At 33.4% G+C, this 20,859-nt stretch overlaps 1 protein-coding gene and 1 long non-coding RNA gene across 8 annotated transcripts in view; one reads left to right on the top strand and one right to left on the bottom strand.

The window, feature by feature from the left end:
• LOC128876487 (E3 ubiquitin-protein ligase MIB1-like) overlaps positions 1–20,859 on the bottom strand; it is a 605,287-nt gene that overhangs the window by 2,775 nt on the left and 581,653 nt on the right. The window contains exons 5-10 of one of the 2 annotated variants that reach the window (XM_054122907.1): positions 15,729–15,948; positions 12,647–12,957; positions 11,630–11,804; positions 10,846–11,047; positions 6,637–6,794; positions 4,445–5,697 (exon numbers count right to left, since the gene is read on the bottom strand). In XM_054122907.1, the coding sequence (XP_053978882.1) occupies positions 5,557–5,697; positions 6,637–6,794; positions 10,846–11,047; positions 11,630–11,804; positions 12,647–12,957; positions 15,729–15,944 (1,203 nt within the window). In that variant the 5' untranslated portion in view covers positions 15,945–15,948 and the 3' untranslated portion in view covers positions 4,445–5,556. The other variant, XR_008457035.1, reaches the window with a different exon arrangement.
• Positions 7,407–11,254, top strand: LOC128876491 (uncharacterized). 6 transcript variants are annotated; one of them, XR_008457045.1, is made up of 6 exons: positions 7,408–8,082; positions 8,335–8,667; positions 8,754–9,048; positions 9,135–9,688; positions 9,940–10,733; positions 10,852–11,254. It is a non-coding gene; the product is annotated as an uncharacterized LOC128876491 (long non-coding RNA). The 6 variants fall into 6 exon arrangements; XR_008457042.1 differs by having other exon boundaries at positions 7,409–8,082; positions 8,754–9,316; positions 9,401–9,688; XR_008457041.1 differs by having other exon boundaries at positions 7,407–8,082; positions 8,162–8,667; positions 8,754–9,688.

The following is a 20,859-nucleotide window of genomic DNA, read 5'->3' as shown; positions in this document are numbered from 1 at the left end:
ATCACGAGTGATTCACAAGTAGCAGTTCTAGCAATCTCTACTAGAGACGCGGTAGCGTCTCGACGCTAAGTTCATGAAAAATTATAAAGCCCCGTATATCAGTGCTCGGAATTACTTGCACATTTCGGCCCGATTCCTGAAGCACCACCTTCTGCATCCCCACTACCGGTCTAGGCTCGACGGCCGAGCCGGCGATCGTACGCGCGACGTTGTTTCTCAGAGATGTACTACAATCTACAATAGATATGTCGGGTTTCACCCGCGTGAGTAAAAATTTCCTTGCGCTGTCAGTATTTTTTATTTTTACAGATAAATAAAGTTATTAATATTATGTTTAGGTTTATAAACATCTTTTATATATACATATAATAACAATAATATATGATATAATGATTGCAATTTTGTCAATAACTTTCCACATCACCCAAGAGGTATTATTGTTTATAAACCTAAACATAATATTAATAACTTTATTTATCTGTAAAAATAAAAAATACTGACAGCGCAAGGAAATTTTTACAAAGCTATTAGAATTTGTCTGGAACTATCCTGACAAGGATATGCAGGAAGTTTGTGGAAATTATAGTTTGTTAAAGAAGAAAATTAACTCACTCGATTGTCACACATAACTTTATTAACTCCGTTTCCGCGATGGAATTCTCGATCGGCGTATAAATTCCACGCGATACGTCGAAATCAAAGCGAATATCGTCGTTACAGTTCGAGCACAAGCGATAGGCGCGTTGTTAGAGGTGAAAAGACAAACGTGTATTACTTTCGATGTTTTGGATAAGAATGATCCATCGATGACTAGCGGTCGCCGCAACCACGCGTGGCGCGAGGCATGACGTTTTGTTACGTCATTAACTGGCGAGTTAATTAGTCAAATGACATTTTAATTGTATTAAATTAATAAATAAATTTAAATCTATTTAACGTTATCCTAAATGTAATATTTACAACCTTAAACCTTAACACATAATATTAATAACTTTATTTATCTGTAAAAACAAAAAATACTGACAGCGCAAGGAAATTTTTACTCACGGGGGTGAAACCCGACATATCTATTGTAGCACGTCCCTGAGAAACAACGTCGCCCTGAGAGCAACGTCTAGGCTCGGCCGTCGAGCCGTACAACACAGTTGATTTGCGATTTTAACGATTGCACGACGTTTTAACGATTACACTGAATTCGACCCTCTAATAGATATTTGAAGCATTTTTACATTGTTTACATGTTTAAATGATATATTTTAATATGTCTTTTGCGAGCCAAAAATAAAACAAAAGAGCGACGGACGAGACAACATCCGGACGTCGACATCTTAGGCCTCTTAGACGTATAAACAAATGGTTCTATCTTTTGACTTAAAAGGGGCAAACGAAAATTCCAATTGAGCATTTGTGAGGAAACGATGAGCAAACGTATGCAAAAAGAAAATTTTCAGGGTGCAGGTTTAATATTTTTTCGAAGTCGGTTATATTTTTTTTCCAAAAATTATTTTATTGGGATAAAAGTGGCACAGAAACGAGTAAAAAAGGACAAATTACAAAATGTTTTGTTTGCGGGACCAACTGGAAGAAATATCCTACAAGATGCAAAAGGTTTCACTCCGATTGGTCAAGCCATCTCAACGTAATCGACGAACATACCTCAAAAAAAAAATAAATAAAGAAAAATACATGTCGAATTGAGTAACCTCTTCCTTTTCGGAGTCGGTTAATAAAAATAATAATCGCGCAATCTTAATATGTTCATATGTGTATAGACGTTTAAAGAACTAGTATTTATTATAAGGCTTAAGACGCATTTATTGTTATCATTCCATTGTATACAACTGAGATAATTATACGCACTGTATAGTAAAATAGTACAAGTGAATAAAGTAGTTACTTAAAAGCTATACGTCGCTGAAATTAATATTTTGCATTATATTATTCGAAACTCCAAATTAGTGTAATTTTAATCAATATAATAAATAGTGAATATATAATCAGAATGTTATTTCGTGGTTTTGCGCAACTTAATTTCGATTTTAATTAAATAATGAAGTTCTTTAAATTTAATATAAAAATACATATTAATGGTTTCATTTTTTGTTGTATAATATATAGTCGAATTAAGTAATTGTGTGTACGATTTGAAATAGTTTTGAAAAAGTGGAGTCATGCATTAGATTTCATTGTCTAAATATTTTTTAATTATTGAGCTACTTATTTTAAGTATAATTAATAAGATTTCTATTCTAAATATAATAACTGCTTTGCAAAAATTCTTAAACAAAAATTTGTAAATGGAAGAGCAGGGGAGCAATAGTTAAAATATTGCATACATATCGAAGTTCAAAATGAAACTTAAATGTTTTGGGTAGGATCATGCTCTGTGTTGTGCGTTATCATTTTTATTATTTAATTTGGAATGGAACGTATTCTCAATATTTCCATTATCGTATGCACTTGCTTTAAATCATAATTAAGACAGAACAAAAACCATTAAAAAAAGTACATCAATTTGAAGATTATATAAAAAAAAAAGGAGAAAATGTTACATTATACATAACGTGTAAAAATATTTTTACACTTAATAAATTTGTACACCATAGAGTACACACATAGTCACACCCTACAGACATGCAAATTGATTTTAATAAAATATCAATTTATCAAATTTCATTATTGTTATTTATAATTGGAAGTAGCGATTCTTTGAGTTTAAAGGAATTTTTACAAAAATTAATATCCTTAAAAAAAGGAAGATGAATCGATAATAGAAGCAAAAAACTAAGCGCTAAGTATATAATTATACAATTAATGTTTGAAAGATTATTTATATCGCGTATAATGCTAAATTTTGTTTCCAATGCTACAAACATTCTTTCATGGATACATCGTCAATGATCAATATTCGTCCCGAATGTTTCTTTGAAATTAATCTACAATGTTTGTACAAGATCGTTAGTATAATCACTAGATAACCTGCTTTGAATTTGTAGATATAGAAAAATGTATAGTATCATTAACGTCATTTTCTTTAAGTTTTCGAAGGTCGTTAAAGATTTTTTAAACGACGGTATACATTTTTTGTTACTGTAACTTAATATTTAAATATTGTATTATAATTGTTACAAATATATGATACAATATATAGCTGAATTGCTTATAATGATCGTCACAAATAAAAAAAAAGACAATATAGAAAAACATATGTGAATTTGTAGCTTTATAATTCTGAAGAATTAGACCTTGCAAGAAATGAATTCTGTTCAGCGTCATCATTTGTTGAGATCATGAAAATTCTGCCTATTGCATGTTATTGCATTCTATATCTGTAAATCAAAATATATTTATGTCTTCTGATTCTTGTGATTCGTTGCGTATATTTATAAATTCGAAATCAGTAAAATGAAAGGAAAGAAAACTTTTGTTTTACAAGAATTTCGGTAAGCCAAAAAGAGTCCTAAATAGGTATTTGTTCGTCGTTTATTACCTTTTGAAAACTTTGCCTTCCTTTTTTTTTAACGTTTAAGACAAAATGTAATATTTTTATTGTCCAATGAGACATGGATAGTTTCACTTACTACGTTTATGCAGATAACTATTAATTGTTTTCATTAATACTAATTTTAAAATCACTCTTTAAATATGCAATGTAAAATTAAGATAATTCTGAATTATAATAATTAACTACTTTCAACATTCCATAATCAAGTAAGCGTTCAGTGGTAAACTGAATCTTTTACTGCTTATAAAACTATTTGGCACTATCCATTGTCGTTGTAAGTATCAAAACTGCGATTAGTAGGTCTGTTTATGTAGTTTCAAGCAGGGAGAACAGATGCAGCTGTATTCATATATTATTAAGCATATTTACAAGAAAACTTTGCACAGAACCCACAGGACAAAAAAATTATCACTCATTACAAAAAATTGAAACAAAAAACGAATTTGGCTTTTAGAACAAAAGTCAAGGGCATAGAATGTACATTTAATAACGAAATGCAATGTAAAATTGACAGTACAAATAATAAAGTAATCAAAAGTAATAAGAAAATTTTCTTCTAAAATTGTCATGGTGGAGTTTCATATTTCAGTTATGTATAATCTGATGTTACCTTGCAAAATAAAAATTACTTCGTCCTGATGATTGTTATATCTGATTAAGGAAAGCAAAAACTTCACGAAAAGTTTGCTGGCTGAACTTTGTAGGATAATGTACAATGTATCTATAACATTGTTTAAATTTGTATCGAATATACTTAAATGACAATTTTGTGTACAAATTATGTACTACGATAATCATAACCGTTAGTGAATACATGGAAATGTCTTAAACGTTTGTTATTGATTAATGCTAATTACTAGAAGACAATTGTTTATTTATCACTGATTATATGTGTTAGGTAAAATTAAATGAGAAATAAAAGAAACGAAACATTAATACCTATCTGACAGTGGCAAATTTCTTGTATACTTCGCTACGTTATTACTTCCGTTTCGTGCTTCGCTCGATTAGCGATTGATTATCTCGGCACTTAATCGAATTGATTATTACGACGCATAATTAACAGCCGAAGTTGCGAGTTTTGCGGACAAATGAAATTTCTCTTCGTCGTCTTATTTCTATTCAAAAAGAACATTTGAATATTGTGTATAGTCTTTTTTCGACACATACATATGAAATAATCATTATTCTTATAGTAAATTATCTGATAACAAAAATGTGGTCGCTAATGCCTGGAGGCCTGCGACTTTAAATAATAGAATTAAAAAAAAAAGATCCATATTCTTTTCATTACTGATTGTTAATTTCGAGAATACTTATGTATAACATTAGTACAATAGTGTTTGATGAGAAAGTTCGTAATAATTAAATTGCGAATGTTTATGCATTTATGGCAAATGAGAATATGGGTAAATTTATGAGAATGTGTACAAATGGAAAAATATATAATATATCAACAATGATGTATATGTTATACTGTTCAGAAGAGAAGACATACTTTCATTTAAGTTTCAATTTCTGTTCCAAATTTGTCTCAAATATGGATTTGCATCAACATCCGCAGTCTACTAATGATTTGTAGATTTTTTAATTTTACGAAATATCAAATCTCCGAATCAAGACAATGGTTAAACTTTATTTTGGGCACCAAAAATTATGAACTTTTTTTTGTACCATGTTTATAATTGAATGGCATTACCGACCTAATTACCCACCAAACCCACGGTCAAAGCCAATATGGCGTCGGATTAACCAACTAAATACGTCAAAAATGCTCAACTTTACACACGCGTATCTTTTTAACTGTTGGATTCCTAACATTTCAACTTACATTTTCGTAATCTGGCCATCAAAAATTACTAAATGGTACAAAAAAAGTTCATAATTTTTAGTGCCCCAAAGTAAAGAGTAGCCAAGACAATATTTAATTAATCCATTAATTTTACGAGATGTCAGATTTATATCGCCGAATGGAGACAATATTTAAATATCCTCTTAGTTTTGTCCGTATGTAAAATTCCAGCAACATAAAAACAATGGGTTTTTTGTGCTTAGTAGAGCAAAATTCGTCTGTCAACGGCCTTCCGGCATATCGGGCACTCTGACATCCGGTCTCCACACATTTGGCAGGTTCCGTGGCCGCATAGGAATATCATGTTTTTCAAACGATCCAAACAAACTGGGCACATGGTCTGTAAGAATAAAAAACAAACGAAGGAAGTAAGATATATGTATTTATTTCTTCGTTCAAATGAATTCTTTGCGAGTCGTGATTATTAGATCATTTTTGAGATTATTGTTTGGAAAAACCATATGGTCTCTTGCAATGCATTTCTTTTCTACATATTACTACACATTTTAAGTATGTAAAAATAATACGTCTATTATTAAAATTACAAAAACATGTATGCTATGGGAAGTCTTATTAAATATTACTAAAAAAGGTAGTTGATATTGCATCATCCAAAAGCAAACAATTAAACTGATTATTAAAATATATTTTTGTGGTTATCTTTTAAACAATTTTTTGTTATATGAAAGAAAGATTTATGAGAAAAGTCTCTTTTTCTTTCGTGCATACGATAGTTACCCTTAATCATCAAATAAATTAAATACTCAAATTTCATTACGTTAATGCTACCTTGAAGTAATAATTATTTAATTTGTAGAATTTGATTAAGTTCGTATTAAACAAGAGTTTTAAGATGTAAAGCAATTATTGTACATCCAGCAATATCCTTTTACATCTACCGAAACTGTATAATAATTGTACACTTTTATTACCATTAAATAGTTTTCTTTAGTTTTATTAAATGAAGTTTCAATATTTATTTCATGGAATTGATCTAAAACGATTAAAAGACTTTATAATGTTATAACAGTAACACTATTGTTAATATTATTTCATTTTTTTATCACGTGTATTTCTCGAAATTTCAACGTCCTTTTTTGATTTTCTTAAATAGAAATAAAATTTGTACGATAATGCGTTAAATGACAAGAAAAAGTCGAACAATGCGTTACGTGACTATATCCGAAAAATAGCACTTTGAATAATTGTTCGCTCCTCTTAGATAAAATGCACTGTAATTTAAACGCTGGATATTTTTGATACATTTCATATTCAATACCTGTTCTTTGATGTCTTGAAGTTGCTGTTCGAGTTTCTCTATATCGCTGAGCGTTTTATCTATGCTTCCATTGTTCATAAGAGGCTCCCCAGTAGCGGTAGCTTGCTTGCTTGTCGTCGGTTCTTCTTCTGGATCGCTTTTTACGTCTGAGATGTTACCTTTTTATTATATAATAATTTGTATTTTTTGTAACACAGCAGATAATACAGGGTGTCCCAAAAATGTTGTAATACCTTGAAAGGGGTGGTTGGGGCGATGATTTGAAACAACTTTTTCCTTAGCGAAAATGTTGTCCGAGGCTTCGTTGAGGAGATATTAACGGAAAACGTCGACCAATCAAAGCACGAGTATGCCGATGGAATGCCAGCAGTAGGCGTAGCTACGCACTAGGCGGGCGCGCTCATACCCTACCGAGAGCGTTTCATCGGCATACTCACGCTCTGATTGGTCAGTGTTTTCCGATAATATCTCCTTAACGAAACCTCGGACAACATTTTCGCTAAGGAAAAAGTTGTTTCAAATCACCCCCCGAACCACCCCTTTCAAGGTGTTACAACATTTTTGGAACACCCTGTGTAATAATAACACTGTCCAATACGAATTTTGTTCTATCATATCCACTATGTGATCCTTCTAGGGTTCTTCATCCTAAATACGCATATGGAAGCCAAATTGCTTTATCATGTCCAGTTTTCGAAAAACACGAGGTTTTGTAAAATCGGTCGATTTTTAGAGAAAATATAAACTACGAACGCTAGAGAGTTCTATTTAGTCTTAAAAGATAGAGGAGTGTTTTCTGAATATGAATATATTCATTGGATGTCCCCCTTCGCAACGAACAACTTTCATTACTGACTTGTTTTGATCTGATCCATAGTTCCCAAGATATCTAGAGACGCGGTAGCGTCTCGACGCCAAGTACATGAAAAAATAGCCTCCCCGTATATGCCTGGCGTTGGCGCTACCGCGTATCTTTTACTCGAGAAAACGCGATTCCAACCTAACCCGAAACTTCTGTCATTAATATCTTGTCACGCCTGCTGTATTTTTTAAATCTAAAGGCATTTTTTTCATGTAAATCGCACATAAGCTTTCGAATAAAACCAAACTCAATAAAATCGGTCCACGAACGACAGAGATATCGTAATATCATATCATGAATGTGTCAAAAACTGCAGCATTTTTCTTTTCCTTTGACAAGGAATTTTTCGTCAACACTTAGCCAATAGGACCTAAGGCCGTTCGTCGATTCGTCGACTCTCGGAATCGTTCGGCAGAGTTCGTGGTGGCCACATGCCGCTCATTCATAACCTGTCAAGTGTCAAATTTTTTACACTATTGAATTATTCGTGTACTTTTTTAATTTCTTTATACCAGCAAAATGTTTTTAATATAGTAACAAATTGCAGCCAGAGTTGTAAAGTGTTGATTAATTTTAATTACAAGGTAAGTTGCCAAATCTGAATTGCCAGATATCTTTATCCATACCAGAAAACTGTTTTTAATTTAGATTTATCCATACCAGCAACCTGTTTTGAATTTAAACTCTTTTGTAAACAATTCTGGTATCCTAATCCAATTTTTGGATGAGAGGGGAGCATACAAGCATGGCTTTTGCTGTTATATGGTGTGGGCTGAACCCACAAATCATGAACTTGATTGCTATTTTTGTTTATGCAAAATTTTCGGATTTAATAGGAAAGAGAAAAGGAATATAATTTATCCGAATGTATCATTTGTTATTCGTCCTATTGCTCATTCCAAAGAGTTACCTATACCTGTACCAACATCACTATCAACTACAACAGAAACGTACGAGAATGCTGTAGAAGAGTCCGAAGTCATCATACAGAGAATTATGAACACGAAATAACAGTATCCGTGAAACTACCGCATTTAATTAGTCAATCTGATTTTAATGATCTTGTGCGAGAAGGATGGAACTTAGTTGACCGTACAACAAATATTACATATTTTAGAACTCGATCACATATATTGCAGCAGTATTTTCATACAAACGAAGGACTTGGGGTTTGTATTGACGTCAATTTACTAGCACAAGCAATAACAAGCAATAGGTTTTGAACATAATGAAACAGAATAGCAATTATTTATAGATTTGTCAAAACGAAGCTTAAAAGCTGTATAGTACACAATGGAAATGTACACCCATCTATCCCCATAGCATACTCTACAAAAATGAAAGAATGTTACAACACACAAAAAACAGTTTTATGCAAAATACAGTACAGCAAATATGTATAAATGGAACGTTTGTAGAGATTTGAAAGTAATCAGCATATTGCTTGGTCTTCAAGGAGGTTATACAAAATATTTTTGTTTTCTTTGGGAATGAGACAGTCAAGCAAGAGATTAGCATTATATTAGAAAAAATTGGCCATCAAGAAAAAAGTTAGTTCCTGGAGAAAAAAATATCTAACAAATAAATTTAATAGATTCAAATAAAGTATTTTTATCGTCATTGCACATTAAATTAGGCATAATGAAAAATTTTGTGAAGGCAATAAATAAATCTGGATCTGGATTTGCATACTTAAAAACAAAATTTCCACAAATATCTGATGCCAAAATTAAGGGGGGAATATTTGTTGGCCCCCAAATCAGAGAATTAATGCAGGACGACAACTTTATAGGAACATTAAATAAAGAAGAAAAAAGTGTATGGCTTTCCTTCAAAAAAATTAATGAAAATTTTCTAGGAAAACATAAATCAGAAAATTATAGTGAACAAACTTTTAAACAGATGAAGGAAACTTGGCTGCAATATGTCATTGAAATTGCATTTTCTATTATACATTTGCATTTGGATCTTTTCCCTGGAAATCTCGGTGACGTGAGCGACGAGCATGGGGAACGCTTCCACCAAGGCATATCAACAATTGAAAAACGATATCAAGGGAAAGAGATGTCTGCAATGCTTGCAGATTATTGTTGGACACTAATGAATGAAAATAAGGACGCACTTTACAAGTGCCAAGCAGGATGGAATCATTTTTAAACAATATTGTGTATGGGGACATGTCCCAAGTAGGTAATTCTTCATTTTCAATATTTTATTTATACTGCAACTCAACAAAACGGAGACAATTTTCCGCTGTTTAAATTTTAATCATTAATTTCCCATTTTTATATCTTCAATTATTCGACTTTTGTTTATTTCGTATTGAGCAAACTTTATTCAAATTTAAATTGAATTTTAACAATTAATTCAATCTATAATTGTACATTTTGTTGTTAATTTTTAATGAAAACTGCTATCTAACAAATTTCTCTTTAAAACAGATTTTACTCACCAAACACCAACTTCAATAAAAAAGGTATAACTTTTCATAAAAATACATAAGTATTTCGTGAAAAGTTCACGCATCAGCAACTTTTTGAATTTCGGTATTCATGTATAGGCATTCAAAGAAGCAAATAATTCTAAACGAATGTATCTACATATTTATAAAACACTCCTCTATCTTTTAAGACTAAATAGAACTCTCTAGCGTTCGTAGTTTATATTTTCTCTCAAAATCGACCGATTTTACAAAACCTCATGTTCTTCGAAAACTGGACATGATGAAGCAATTTGGATTCCAGATTCGTATTTAGAACAAGGAACACTATAAGAATTTCCTAATGGATATTGCAAAACCTAAAGAAAATTTTAATTTGTTGGACAGTGTAATTTTAATAGTAATTATCAACACTTTATCTATCGAGATAGACTTATCTATAAGCTTTTTAATTTCAATGTCCATATACTGCAATCTGTTAACTGTGTTGATGGCCATCTACTTATAAATAATCAGTGTTTCTCTATTCGAAAGATATATGCTTGAAGATATAACACAAAAATTGATTTTTGAAAAATCTTTTCTCCAAGAAACAATTTTATTATTATTATTATTATTACTTATTATAAACGGGCAATTTGTTGAAATACAATATAATAAAATATATGGATCTAAAAATAGTCATTAAAAAGAAATGGAATGAAGGAAAAATGATGAATGAAGATGAAAATGAAAATGAGAAATGAGGAATGAGGAATGCAGAATTAAAAATGAAAAAAAATCGCAATTTCTAAGGTAATCCTTACGTTTAGGGGAGGCATCTCCGATGACCTTGACCTTGACAATAGATCGCCTGTTTTGAATTATTTATTTTCTTTTTTCCGATTGGTTAAAATGGCGTGCTTACCTGAAGTATTGCATCCCTTAACGTAAGTGACGTCTCCTGGACCACCGCAACAGACGGATAGGGGTATCATGTGTTGAATCTGAGCTCTGCATTGGACGCATTTCTTCATAAGGGTAGCGCAACCTTCGCAAGCACATATGTGACCACATGGACGAAATAACACGCCAGCTTTGCGATCGGAACAGACTACGCACTCCTCGATCTGCAAAAAACAAATATGTCGTTTTTATCAATTAAACATAAATTTAATTTCGATTAAATGAAATAGTATGACGATACTTTCGCCACCAATGAAACATTGCAAATTAAGAGTTTCAAAAACATTGATATATAAAGTGATATCGAGTATAATTAATATGTCATTCAAGTAGAATTGTAAAAATATATTGTGTGTATAAAATAAAAGTAACCAAATACTGAGTTTTACTTGTTTGATACTTTTTCCTACAATAATTATGTAACATTATTATTATTAAAATCTCCGTGCCTTATTTTTCGTTTAGACTCCTACAATAGTATAACAACGTAAACGTAAAGTTTTGTTGAATTTATTGTATTTTCTTTTGATAATTTTTTCTTCTTATTTTTACCTTCTTAATTTTAGTTGTAGTTTCAAGTTCAAATATATTTGTAATCTTTAGCTTTATTTTTTCATTAATAAATATTATATACTACACCTAAGCACTCAAGGGTTCTCCGGTTAGTAAATAAATAAATAATGAAGAAATAGCTATATTGTATTGAAATACCGTTAAAACTGGATTCTCGCATAAAAATACTTTACCTTCACTCTCGATAGAACGTTCTCTCGGCAGATCAAGCATTTCTTTACCCTTGGTGCACAAGTGTTGCAACAAGCGACATGTCCGCAGGGGTTGAAAAGCATTTCACGTTTTCCATCCGAGCAGACCAAACACTCGTCGATCGTCGCTGATGGGACTGTCGCTTCAATATTGTGTCTGAAAGTATAGTTACGTGTATCGGATATGAGAAAATAAATATTTGTTCCCTATTCGCGTCGAAGCATGCGATAATAAGGCGATCAACAAAATTAGGTAGTAATAGATCAGAAAAATTAGTTGTTCATTCTTTTGATAAATTAGCAATATTTTATTAATGTAGTCTTAGGAAGAATCAAAACACTTTTAGTGTTTCTATACGATTATACCTAAATTTACATTTTGTTTTGTACTTAATTTTATTGTCTACATATACATAGACTTTATTGTATTATCGTATAGACTCTTAGAATTCTCTTAGAACTCTTAGGTTTCTTGGATGACTCTCAGAATGTTTATGTTATCATTTAAATGATGAAGTAGAAGAAAGTGATAGTATAAAAAGTATCAATTTTTTATAAATGGAAAAGATCCTGTATTATTTCAACATTTGATTTTAGCTGAGTTATATTTTAAATTCATTATTGTAATTTTTAAATTAGGCTAAAGGTAAATGAATGTATAACAAGTACAAATTTATTACGTGTCAAACTGTTCCTATATTATTCTAAAGTTTGATTTTTCATTCGGTTATTTATTGAATCCATAGTATAAAAAGTTGATACTTTTTATACTATCACTTTCTTCTACTTCATCATTTAAATGATAACATAAACATTCTGAGAGTCATCCAAGAAACCTTCCACGACAAATAAAATTTATGGAAGCTGGCCAAATATACTAGAATATTTTCTAAATTCCTCGACTCGAATTGCGTTAATTTTCGGTGCCACGTTCGAAACTCCACGATGGACCGTGACGTTTTTCGTGTTACAGGGATGAAACAGAATAGGATTACTAACGATTCTCTGTCCTTATGGCAAGTGGTTAACGTTTTGCAGAGATTCGGATCCGGACATAGGTCAAGAGGAGTCTGTCCCTTCTTGTTCTTCAATTCCAGGTCGGCTCCGTGGGCAGCGAGGAAGCAGGCAATGAACGAGCTGCTCTTCTTGTCCTGGCCCTGGGCGCCCAGACCCATCAGGAGGCGACCGACGTCCTGGACGTCTTGCAGTTGTCGCAGCTGCGACAACGTGTGATATCTCAAAGCTTCATGAAGAGGCGTGTCGCCGTCCTTGTCTGCCACGTTCAAGTTGGCGCCCTCGCGTACCAGCAGCTGCATACAGGGATTTACGATCCGCATTTAATTATCGAAAACCGATGCAAAATTAATCCGTCGTTTCTATAACATCTTAATATGTACGCCATCGTCCTTAACTACACCGACGATAGTAACTTCTATCCTAGCTTCGGCATACACCGCCAAATGATGAAATGCGAGCACTATCTTTAAGGGGTAAAACCACTCTAGAGGCAGAAAAAAAGACCTAAATTTGACAATTTATTTTGGGAGTGTGACAAATGGAATAGAATTTCTTTTCAGAGGGTTTATCTAACACATATTGAAGAACGAAAAACAATTTTTTTATTGTCATTTACATACAAAATGGCGGCGACAGAGCCCGTCGCACAGTGGTTCGGATGGCCGAAAACCTGGCCAAAATGGAATTTTTGAAGTTTCGAACACACTTTTTTCAATATTGTGTGTGTGTTGTATACATATGAGTGCATTAGATACCGTTTGAAATTTAAAAAAATAGTAAACGGTTACTGATATACAGAAGTTCAAAGTTGACGAACTTTCATGCTCCTTGATATCGTGAAAAGTGGCACATATTTATTATGTCATAGAAAGTTTATCTTTAATAGATTCATATGTAAATCATTTTACCATCAAAGTAGATGTTACAAACATAAACTTTCCACAAGAACAAAGTAAAATATCTCTGGATTCACTATTCTAATTCCCTTCTCAATATGGTACAAATTTTAGTTATCTTTCGATGAATCGGAAAGAAAACAAAGATGATAGTCACCGAGTGACACGCTCTGTCAAGTTTCTTGATATAAAGAAACATGTCAGATATCATATCCAATTGAGAAAACGTGGACAAATTTGCGCCATTTTAAGTTATTTAAATTTAAAGTGCCAAGTAGGAGTATTTACAATCTGTCCAACCAGCATAACTTGTTGATATATCTGTAAAGGTTAATATATTAGTATAAAACTTAATATAAAATGAAAAAAGAAGTATGCAAAACATGTTTTTACTTAATAATGGATCTGAGATTACAATTTGTCAAAGTTTTGGTTACAAGTGGCTAGATTAATGTAGCCTACTTTTGAAAGATCTACTTTTCCATTTATTTAAACGAAACTGAAGACTAAAAACAGCATTCTTTATTCTAAAATTTATGAATCTTGTCTAGCTTTTCATGAAAAAGCAGTACTGGCGTCGCATCGCTTTGCGCCATTCTTACAAGGAGAGGAAAACTGTTTACGCGACATTATAATAAACCTTATTATTCTTAATTTTAATTTAACATTAATTTATTATTATTATTTCTGTCAATGTATTCTAACTATGTTGCCCTATAAACCTAGAAATCCTATTTCATAAAAAATTCATAATAATTTCATATTTTTAATATGCATGTCGCCCATATTAGATCTGATATTTTGAATGTTGCAATTCTGATACTACATTCGTAATTTGCGGCCCAAATAACCATAAAATACCAAGTTTCATGAAATTGCAACAACTTTTTAATATGCGTGTCGGCCATATTGGATCCGTCATTTTGAATTTTGCAATTCTGATACCAGATTCGTAATTTGCGGCCCAAATAACCCTAAAATACCAAGTTTCACGAAGATCTGGAAACTCCTTTTAATTTTGGCCATCCGGACCACTGTGCGTCATCGAAAACAGCTTTTTTGATACACCACCACAGGAGGACGGATTTCTCGGCATCTATGAGTCATGGAACAAAAACTAGAGAAAATTTATAATCTATATACAATTGGCTTTGGAAGTACGTAAGGTTTTTTTCTTAATCAATTTTTGTAGAAGTGGCGCTCTTTTTAAGCAATGAATCGACTTTTTGCCCTAAAAATGAGCATTAAATTGTTTATAAAAAAAAGTTTACATTCACTAAAAAAAAACCGCTACGTATTTCCAAAGAAAATATTGTTGTGAAACTACTGTAAAAATTTCAAATCGATCCATGCAATAGTCACTGAGAAATCCGTCCTCCCAGTTTGAAAAAAGTGGTTTCAAGAAAAACGCGTTTAAAGTTTTATAAACACTTTAATCGCGCTCTGAGGCGCTGCGGCAAAATCGATAATTGAACCTTTTAACATTTGTTTTTCACTATAAATCAAATGACGTATTATTTTTATGACCCTAAAGTATTGTTTAAGCAAAAAAAATCGATTTTTTGAAAATCCGAATTCTTTGTTTTGCTATTCCTGTTGGATGAGGTATTTAATATAACTCGTAATAATAAACGAAAGTTACAATCGTTTATATGACTGGCCGTCCTGTTGAATTGATTGAACATGATATTATAAAGGCACACTCTTGTATTCTGGATAAATAAAACGATACTTTTATATTCTTGTTATTTAACGTCTTCGTAACATTTCTACCAAGTTATATTTAAAAAATGGATTATATGAATAAAATTTAAGACAACTTCACTGACCATTAGAGTATATTTGGCATAAAGACATCAATGAATCTTTGCACAAAAATTTGTTTCTGTAATTTCAATTACGAACGTAAACGTGTATAAAATTTCAAATAATTTCATTTGATCATTTGTTCATAATAAATTTGACAATAAAGCCTTATTTTCAGCGTTTTATTTGAGTCTCCACCCCCCCCCCCCCCACTCTTAAGAATCACTACTTTAGGAACAAAAAGAAAACTGGACGTGCGCAATGTTTTTTGAAAGAAAGTGGAACACCGGGATTGTTTAGTGGACATTTTGCGGAACATAGGATCGGATGCGGGCTTCGTTTTTCCATTGAAATGAACGTACACGAACGATCTGCGTGTGCTGTCGCTCGACGGCGAGATGAAGCGCGGTTTGCAAATTGACATTTTGCAAATCCAGGTCAGCTTTTCCAGCACGTGCCAGCTGTTCAGCAACTTCGACGTGATTGTTGAGGGCAGCCAGGTGAAGGGCCGTGTAACCATCGTCCTTTTTCTCGTCAACTATCCATGGTCTCGGAAGTTTCGAGAGGAGCACTCGCATCGCGCTGCAATCAGAAAAAAAAGTATCATCGCATCGGGCTACGAATCGTTACCGAATCATTATAATTGCGTCACGAAACGAATTTTCTTTAACGAGAAGGAGGGCAATTTGAGGCATTAAGGAGGCTATATAGGGTGTCCCAATAATGTTGTAACACCTTGAAAGAGGTGGTTCGGGAGGTGATCTGAAACAACTTTTTCCTTAGCGAAAATGTTGTCCGAGGCTTCGTTAAGGAGATATTAACGGAAAACACTGACCAATCAGAGCGCGAGTATGCCGGTGGAGCGCCCGCGGTAGCGTATGAGTGCGCCCGCCTAGCTCGTAGCCACGCCTACTGCTGGCGCTCCATCGGCATACTCGCGCTCTGATTGGTCGGGGTTTTCTGTTAATGTCTCCTTAACGAAGCCTCGTACAACATTTTCGCTAGGGCAAAAGTTGTTTCAGATCACCTCCCGAACCACCTCTTTCAATGTGTTACAACATTTTTGGGACACCTTGTATTTAGGTTTTGTTAGAGTGATGTCAGGAAAAATAAATATTTTTACACGAAAGAATTATTTTGGAACTGTGACAATGATTGACAACTATTATTATGATACTTGTGATAAATTAACATGCAAAAATGTATAATGAAATTAATGGAAAATATTCATATAAGTATGATGAAATAAAATCATTAATTAATAAATGTAAATCTGTTGGATCTGACGTGAGATTTTTAAATAGGTGGCCAACGCAAATGAGTTCGCGGGCCACTTTCGAAATGCTTCGTAACTTCGCGGGCCGCATATACAATTTTGTATCCCCATATTAGATTTAGACTCATTATAGACATTTTATTATCCTTGATAGTAATAGGTAATATGAGTTACTACAATGTTTGTTAAGTATTGTATACAACCATAAACACTTATTTAAGACAAAAAAATGTCTTTCATATATAATAATAAGGAATACATTGTGACGCCTCGCATAAACGCGTCACGAATTTTCGAAACATGTACCGTATCCCCAACCGTGGGAATCGCGTTCTCACGCAGCGTAACCGCCAGGCGCCAGCGACAAAAACATACCGCGTGCGAAGTAAACACAGCTGTTCGACAAGTCGAAATAATAACACAGCGAATGCGCCTCACCGACAAACGTACACAAGTTCGGCAAAGTGTCTGAAATTAGTATATAAGGTGGGACTCCGAAAACGGGAATCAGAAATCCCCGCGGTATCGAGCCGCACAGATTACTAAATCGAGTTCCTCGCAAGAAGTCTGCCTCCAGTCCGATACAAGTGCACGGAGAGTATCCGTTCTCGTGCTCTTGTCTCCTGCCGAAATTCACTCGCACGGAGAGTATCCATTCTCGTGGAGTAAATTCCAGCCCGATCCAAGCGCACGGCGAATAGCCGCTCTCGCGGCATCCACGCGCCGCTCCGCGCACGAAGTTCGCGCACCCATAACATATAGATAAGGCTTACAGTTAGATTTAGGAAGTAAGAACTGTACATAACATAAGACGATCCCGCAAGGGAAATAAAACTAGATATTTACAAACTACTACCGAGGACGATTCCTTCCCACTAACCCTGGACAACCCGACTGAGTCGGAACGTCCACCGCTTCGCGGTGTATAGACATCACAACATTTTAGATTAAACTCTTTCGTAAAATTTTTACACAGAACAACAAAGTTTATATAAGAAAACAGCAATTATTTATAATTAGACTGTGTATGTTTATGTCAATTCATATTTTTATATATAAAAATTTTATATATACGAAAACGGAAACATAAATTAATGTATATTTTGTTTTCTAAATGTTATAACGTGTATTTTATTTTGTATATTGTATATATTAGTATTTTATTATACATTCTTGTATATTTTTGTATATTGATACTTGCCATAAATATCCACAGTTAACTTATAACTAAATACTTTGGGGATATTTATTATTATAGGGTCTTTCCATGCCAACTCGGACACTTTTGGGAGTAACATCTCAGATTTTGAAGAAATTTGGATATGTTGTAGTCTTTAGTGATATTTGAACGTATCTCAAAGGATTTTAACAAATTTTGAAAATTGTCGATTTTACAGCTGTTCAATGTTTTGTGCTACCTTTTTTTAAAAAAATATAGCTATTGAACTAGGCAACGGATGGAAATGGCCTTTTACGTGCTTATAGTGAAGACATGGAAGTGTCAAATAAAAATTATTTCAGAACAAAAAAGGGTTTTTTGAACCATTTTTTTTTAATTGTTTTAAACAAATTCTTTGCTTTTATACCGGGCATGTATTTAAAAATCTGAAAGAAACGAGTTTATCGAGTCTCCATAAATGCACAAATTCGGGACTAAACTAGTGCATTTATGGTAGATTTCATACATTCTCTGATGTTTGCCGACAAGTTTTGAACGTAGAGAAGGACAACGAATAAAGAAGAGGTCGGAGCGAAAACACCAGGGTATGTCGGTGAAACAATGTAATGCAACGATGAAACTTTTTTATTATTAACTTTTTTGTTGTAAAACTTTCACCGTCATATTCCTGGAATTTTTCTGATTAAAATAAGATCAAACACGACGTAATTCGCAACATATTTACTTGTAACAACTCATTATGTATTATATATATAGTAGAATGTAGAACACTAACTAAAAAAAGATGAATGGTAAATATCGTCCGAATTATATCGTGTTTGGTCTCATTTTAATCAGACAAATTCCAGGAATATGATGGTGAAAGTTTTACAACAAAAAAGTTAATAATAAAAAAGTTTCATCGTTGCATTACATTGTTTCACCGACATACCTCGGTGTTTTCGCTCCGTCTTCTTCTTTACTCGCTGCCCTTATCTATGTTCGAAGTTTGTCAGCAAACATCAGAGAATGTACGATCATGTAAACACTGCTCGGCGATCGAACTCCTTGACCCTCCAGTGGTGGGGATGCTTTCAGTGCATTTCTGGTAGAGATATTTGTGCATTTATGGAGATTTTACTGTATACTGTCTACATACGTGGGAATAATGATGGTTTGATGTACTTGTTTTGTCGAGGAGGAGAGGCTGCAGTGGCAATACTGCATACAGTTTATGTATGTTATCTACTCGAAAATACCGTCTGAGTAGGTTTGGGGCATTTTTGCGGAGGCTGGAGGTGACAATATTGATTACTGCTAATGTATATACTCTCTCCACGGAAATACTGTCTGAGTAGAATTGTGATAGTATTTGGTGGGGTTCGGGAATATTGAATAGTGTTAATGTATATGATGTCTAAAGTAGATATAATGATAGCAATAATTTAAGGTCATATTTTTTGTTCCTCCGACGAAAAGTTAAACCAAGTTTGATAATTACTATCTTGATTATTAGTAATTTTGTGCTGCCTCCGAAAAGGTTATTTAATATAATTTAATATAAAGGAAATAGAAATTATTTTATACTCTTTAGCGCAAATTTAATATTATTTCCCCTCGGCGCTTTGTCTTTATCACAGTAGACTGCGGTTTTTTATGCATTTATGGCAAATGGAAATATGGAAAAATGTATGAAAATGTGCATAAATGCAAACGTATATAAAATACCAACAATAATATACATATTATACCGTTTAGAAAATAAGACATGTTTGTATTAAGGTTTAAATTCCTTTGTCTGTATTTGTGAAAATATGAATTCGTGTAAACATTCGCAGCCTGCTTATCATCAACCATTTTTAAGGTATTTTACTTGTTTCGATTTACCCATGTTTCAATTGACTCCAGTCTTGTCTATTTTACGTTGTCATACGTGTTGTATACGCCAACACTGTCATAAACATCTGTAACTAAATACACAATCTACGAACGGCAGCGCTATTGCTAATCAGAGTTTACGAGGGTGTGGTAATCAACAATCGTGTCTGTTAATAACGCCGCGGTCATAAACCGAAAGGATTTCAGTTGATTTCCGCGTAAACTGTTCGCATCGACAGATACGAAAATACCTGGACGACAAATATTTGTTTGACTTCGGTCGATTTATCATCGGTTAACTGCATGCGGCGACACTAATGCGAAGCAATAATGCTGTATCGAATTATAACCGTTTGTCGAACAATGTAATTGATTGCGCATCCTTTGATAACAAATCCCTTTCGGATTTGTGAGCGAAAATCGTAATTTCCATACCGCCTGCTTTAAACGTGTATTGTATGAAACTTAATAGCGACGATCATTATACTGCTTTCCCGTTTTTTAAAATTGGAAACCAGTGTGAACGTGTTTAATGATAATTGATTGCTAACACTTAGAGGGGGGGGGTGGGGGTGGGGGAGAGAATGTCAACATCGTAGAGTGAAAATCATAGCTATATTTAAAAATTTTTTTTGATACATTCATTCAATAGAAGATCTATTTGTTGAGGTTTATTATACACGTCAGGTCAAGAAATTAATTCAATGCTTTTCGAAGGCATTACTTTAACTTTTTTTAAATAGAATGATATAGTTTTATATACATATTCTGATGGAGTATTTCAAGACGAATACAATGACCTATAGTTGAAAGTTATTGAAGGTTACACTTACGCTAACTATAATATTTTTTTTTACTACGGATATATATAGGGTGGTCAACGCAATTGTTTCAAGTCAAAACTCTGTTACGAGCCGAGGGCTGTGAGGCTTGTTTCGGCCGCGTTGCCGAGGATAGTTGTCGTTTGGACAATTTTGTTAATAGGGATGTGCTTTCGTGGACGCACCTACGTATAGCTAACGTAGGGTTGCCACTAGGAGGTTGGAAGGTTGTCGTGGACGCGCCAGCGTATGATTAACGAAGGGTTGCCACTAGGAGGTTGGATGTCGTCCTGCGGGCCCCGCTTCCCGACAGCGCCAGTCTTGTCTGCTTTGCAGACGACACGTTAGTGGTCGCCGTC

Source organism: Hylaeus volcanicus, chromosome 5 (genome assembly GCF_026283585.1).
Source record: "Hylaeus volcanicus isolate JK05 chromosome 5, UHH_iyHylVolc1.0_haploid, whole genome shotgun sequence".
Lineage (NCBI taxonomy): Eukaryota > Metazoa > Arthropoda > Insecta > Hymenoptera > Colletidae > Hylaeus > Hylaeus volcanicus.
This window is presented reverse-complemented; position numbering and strand designations above follow the sequence as displayed.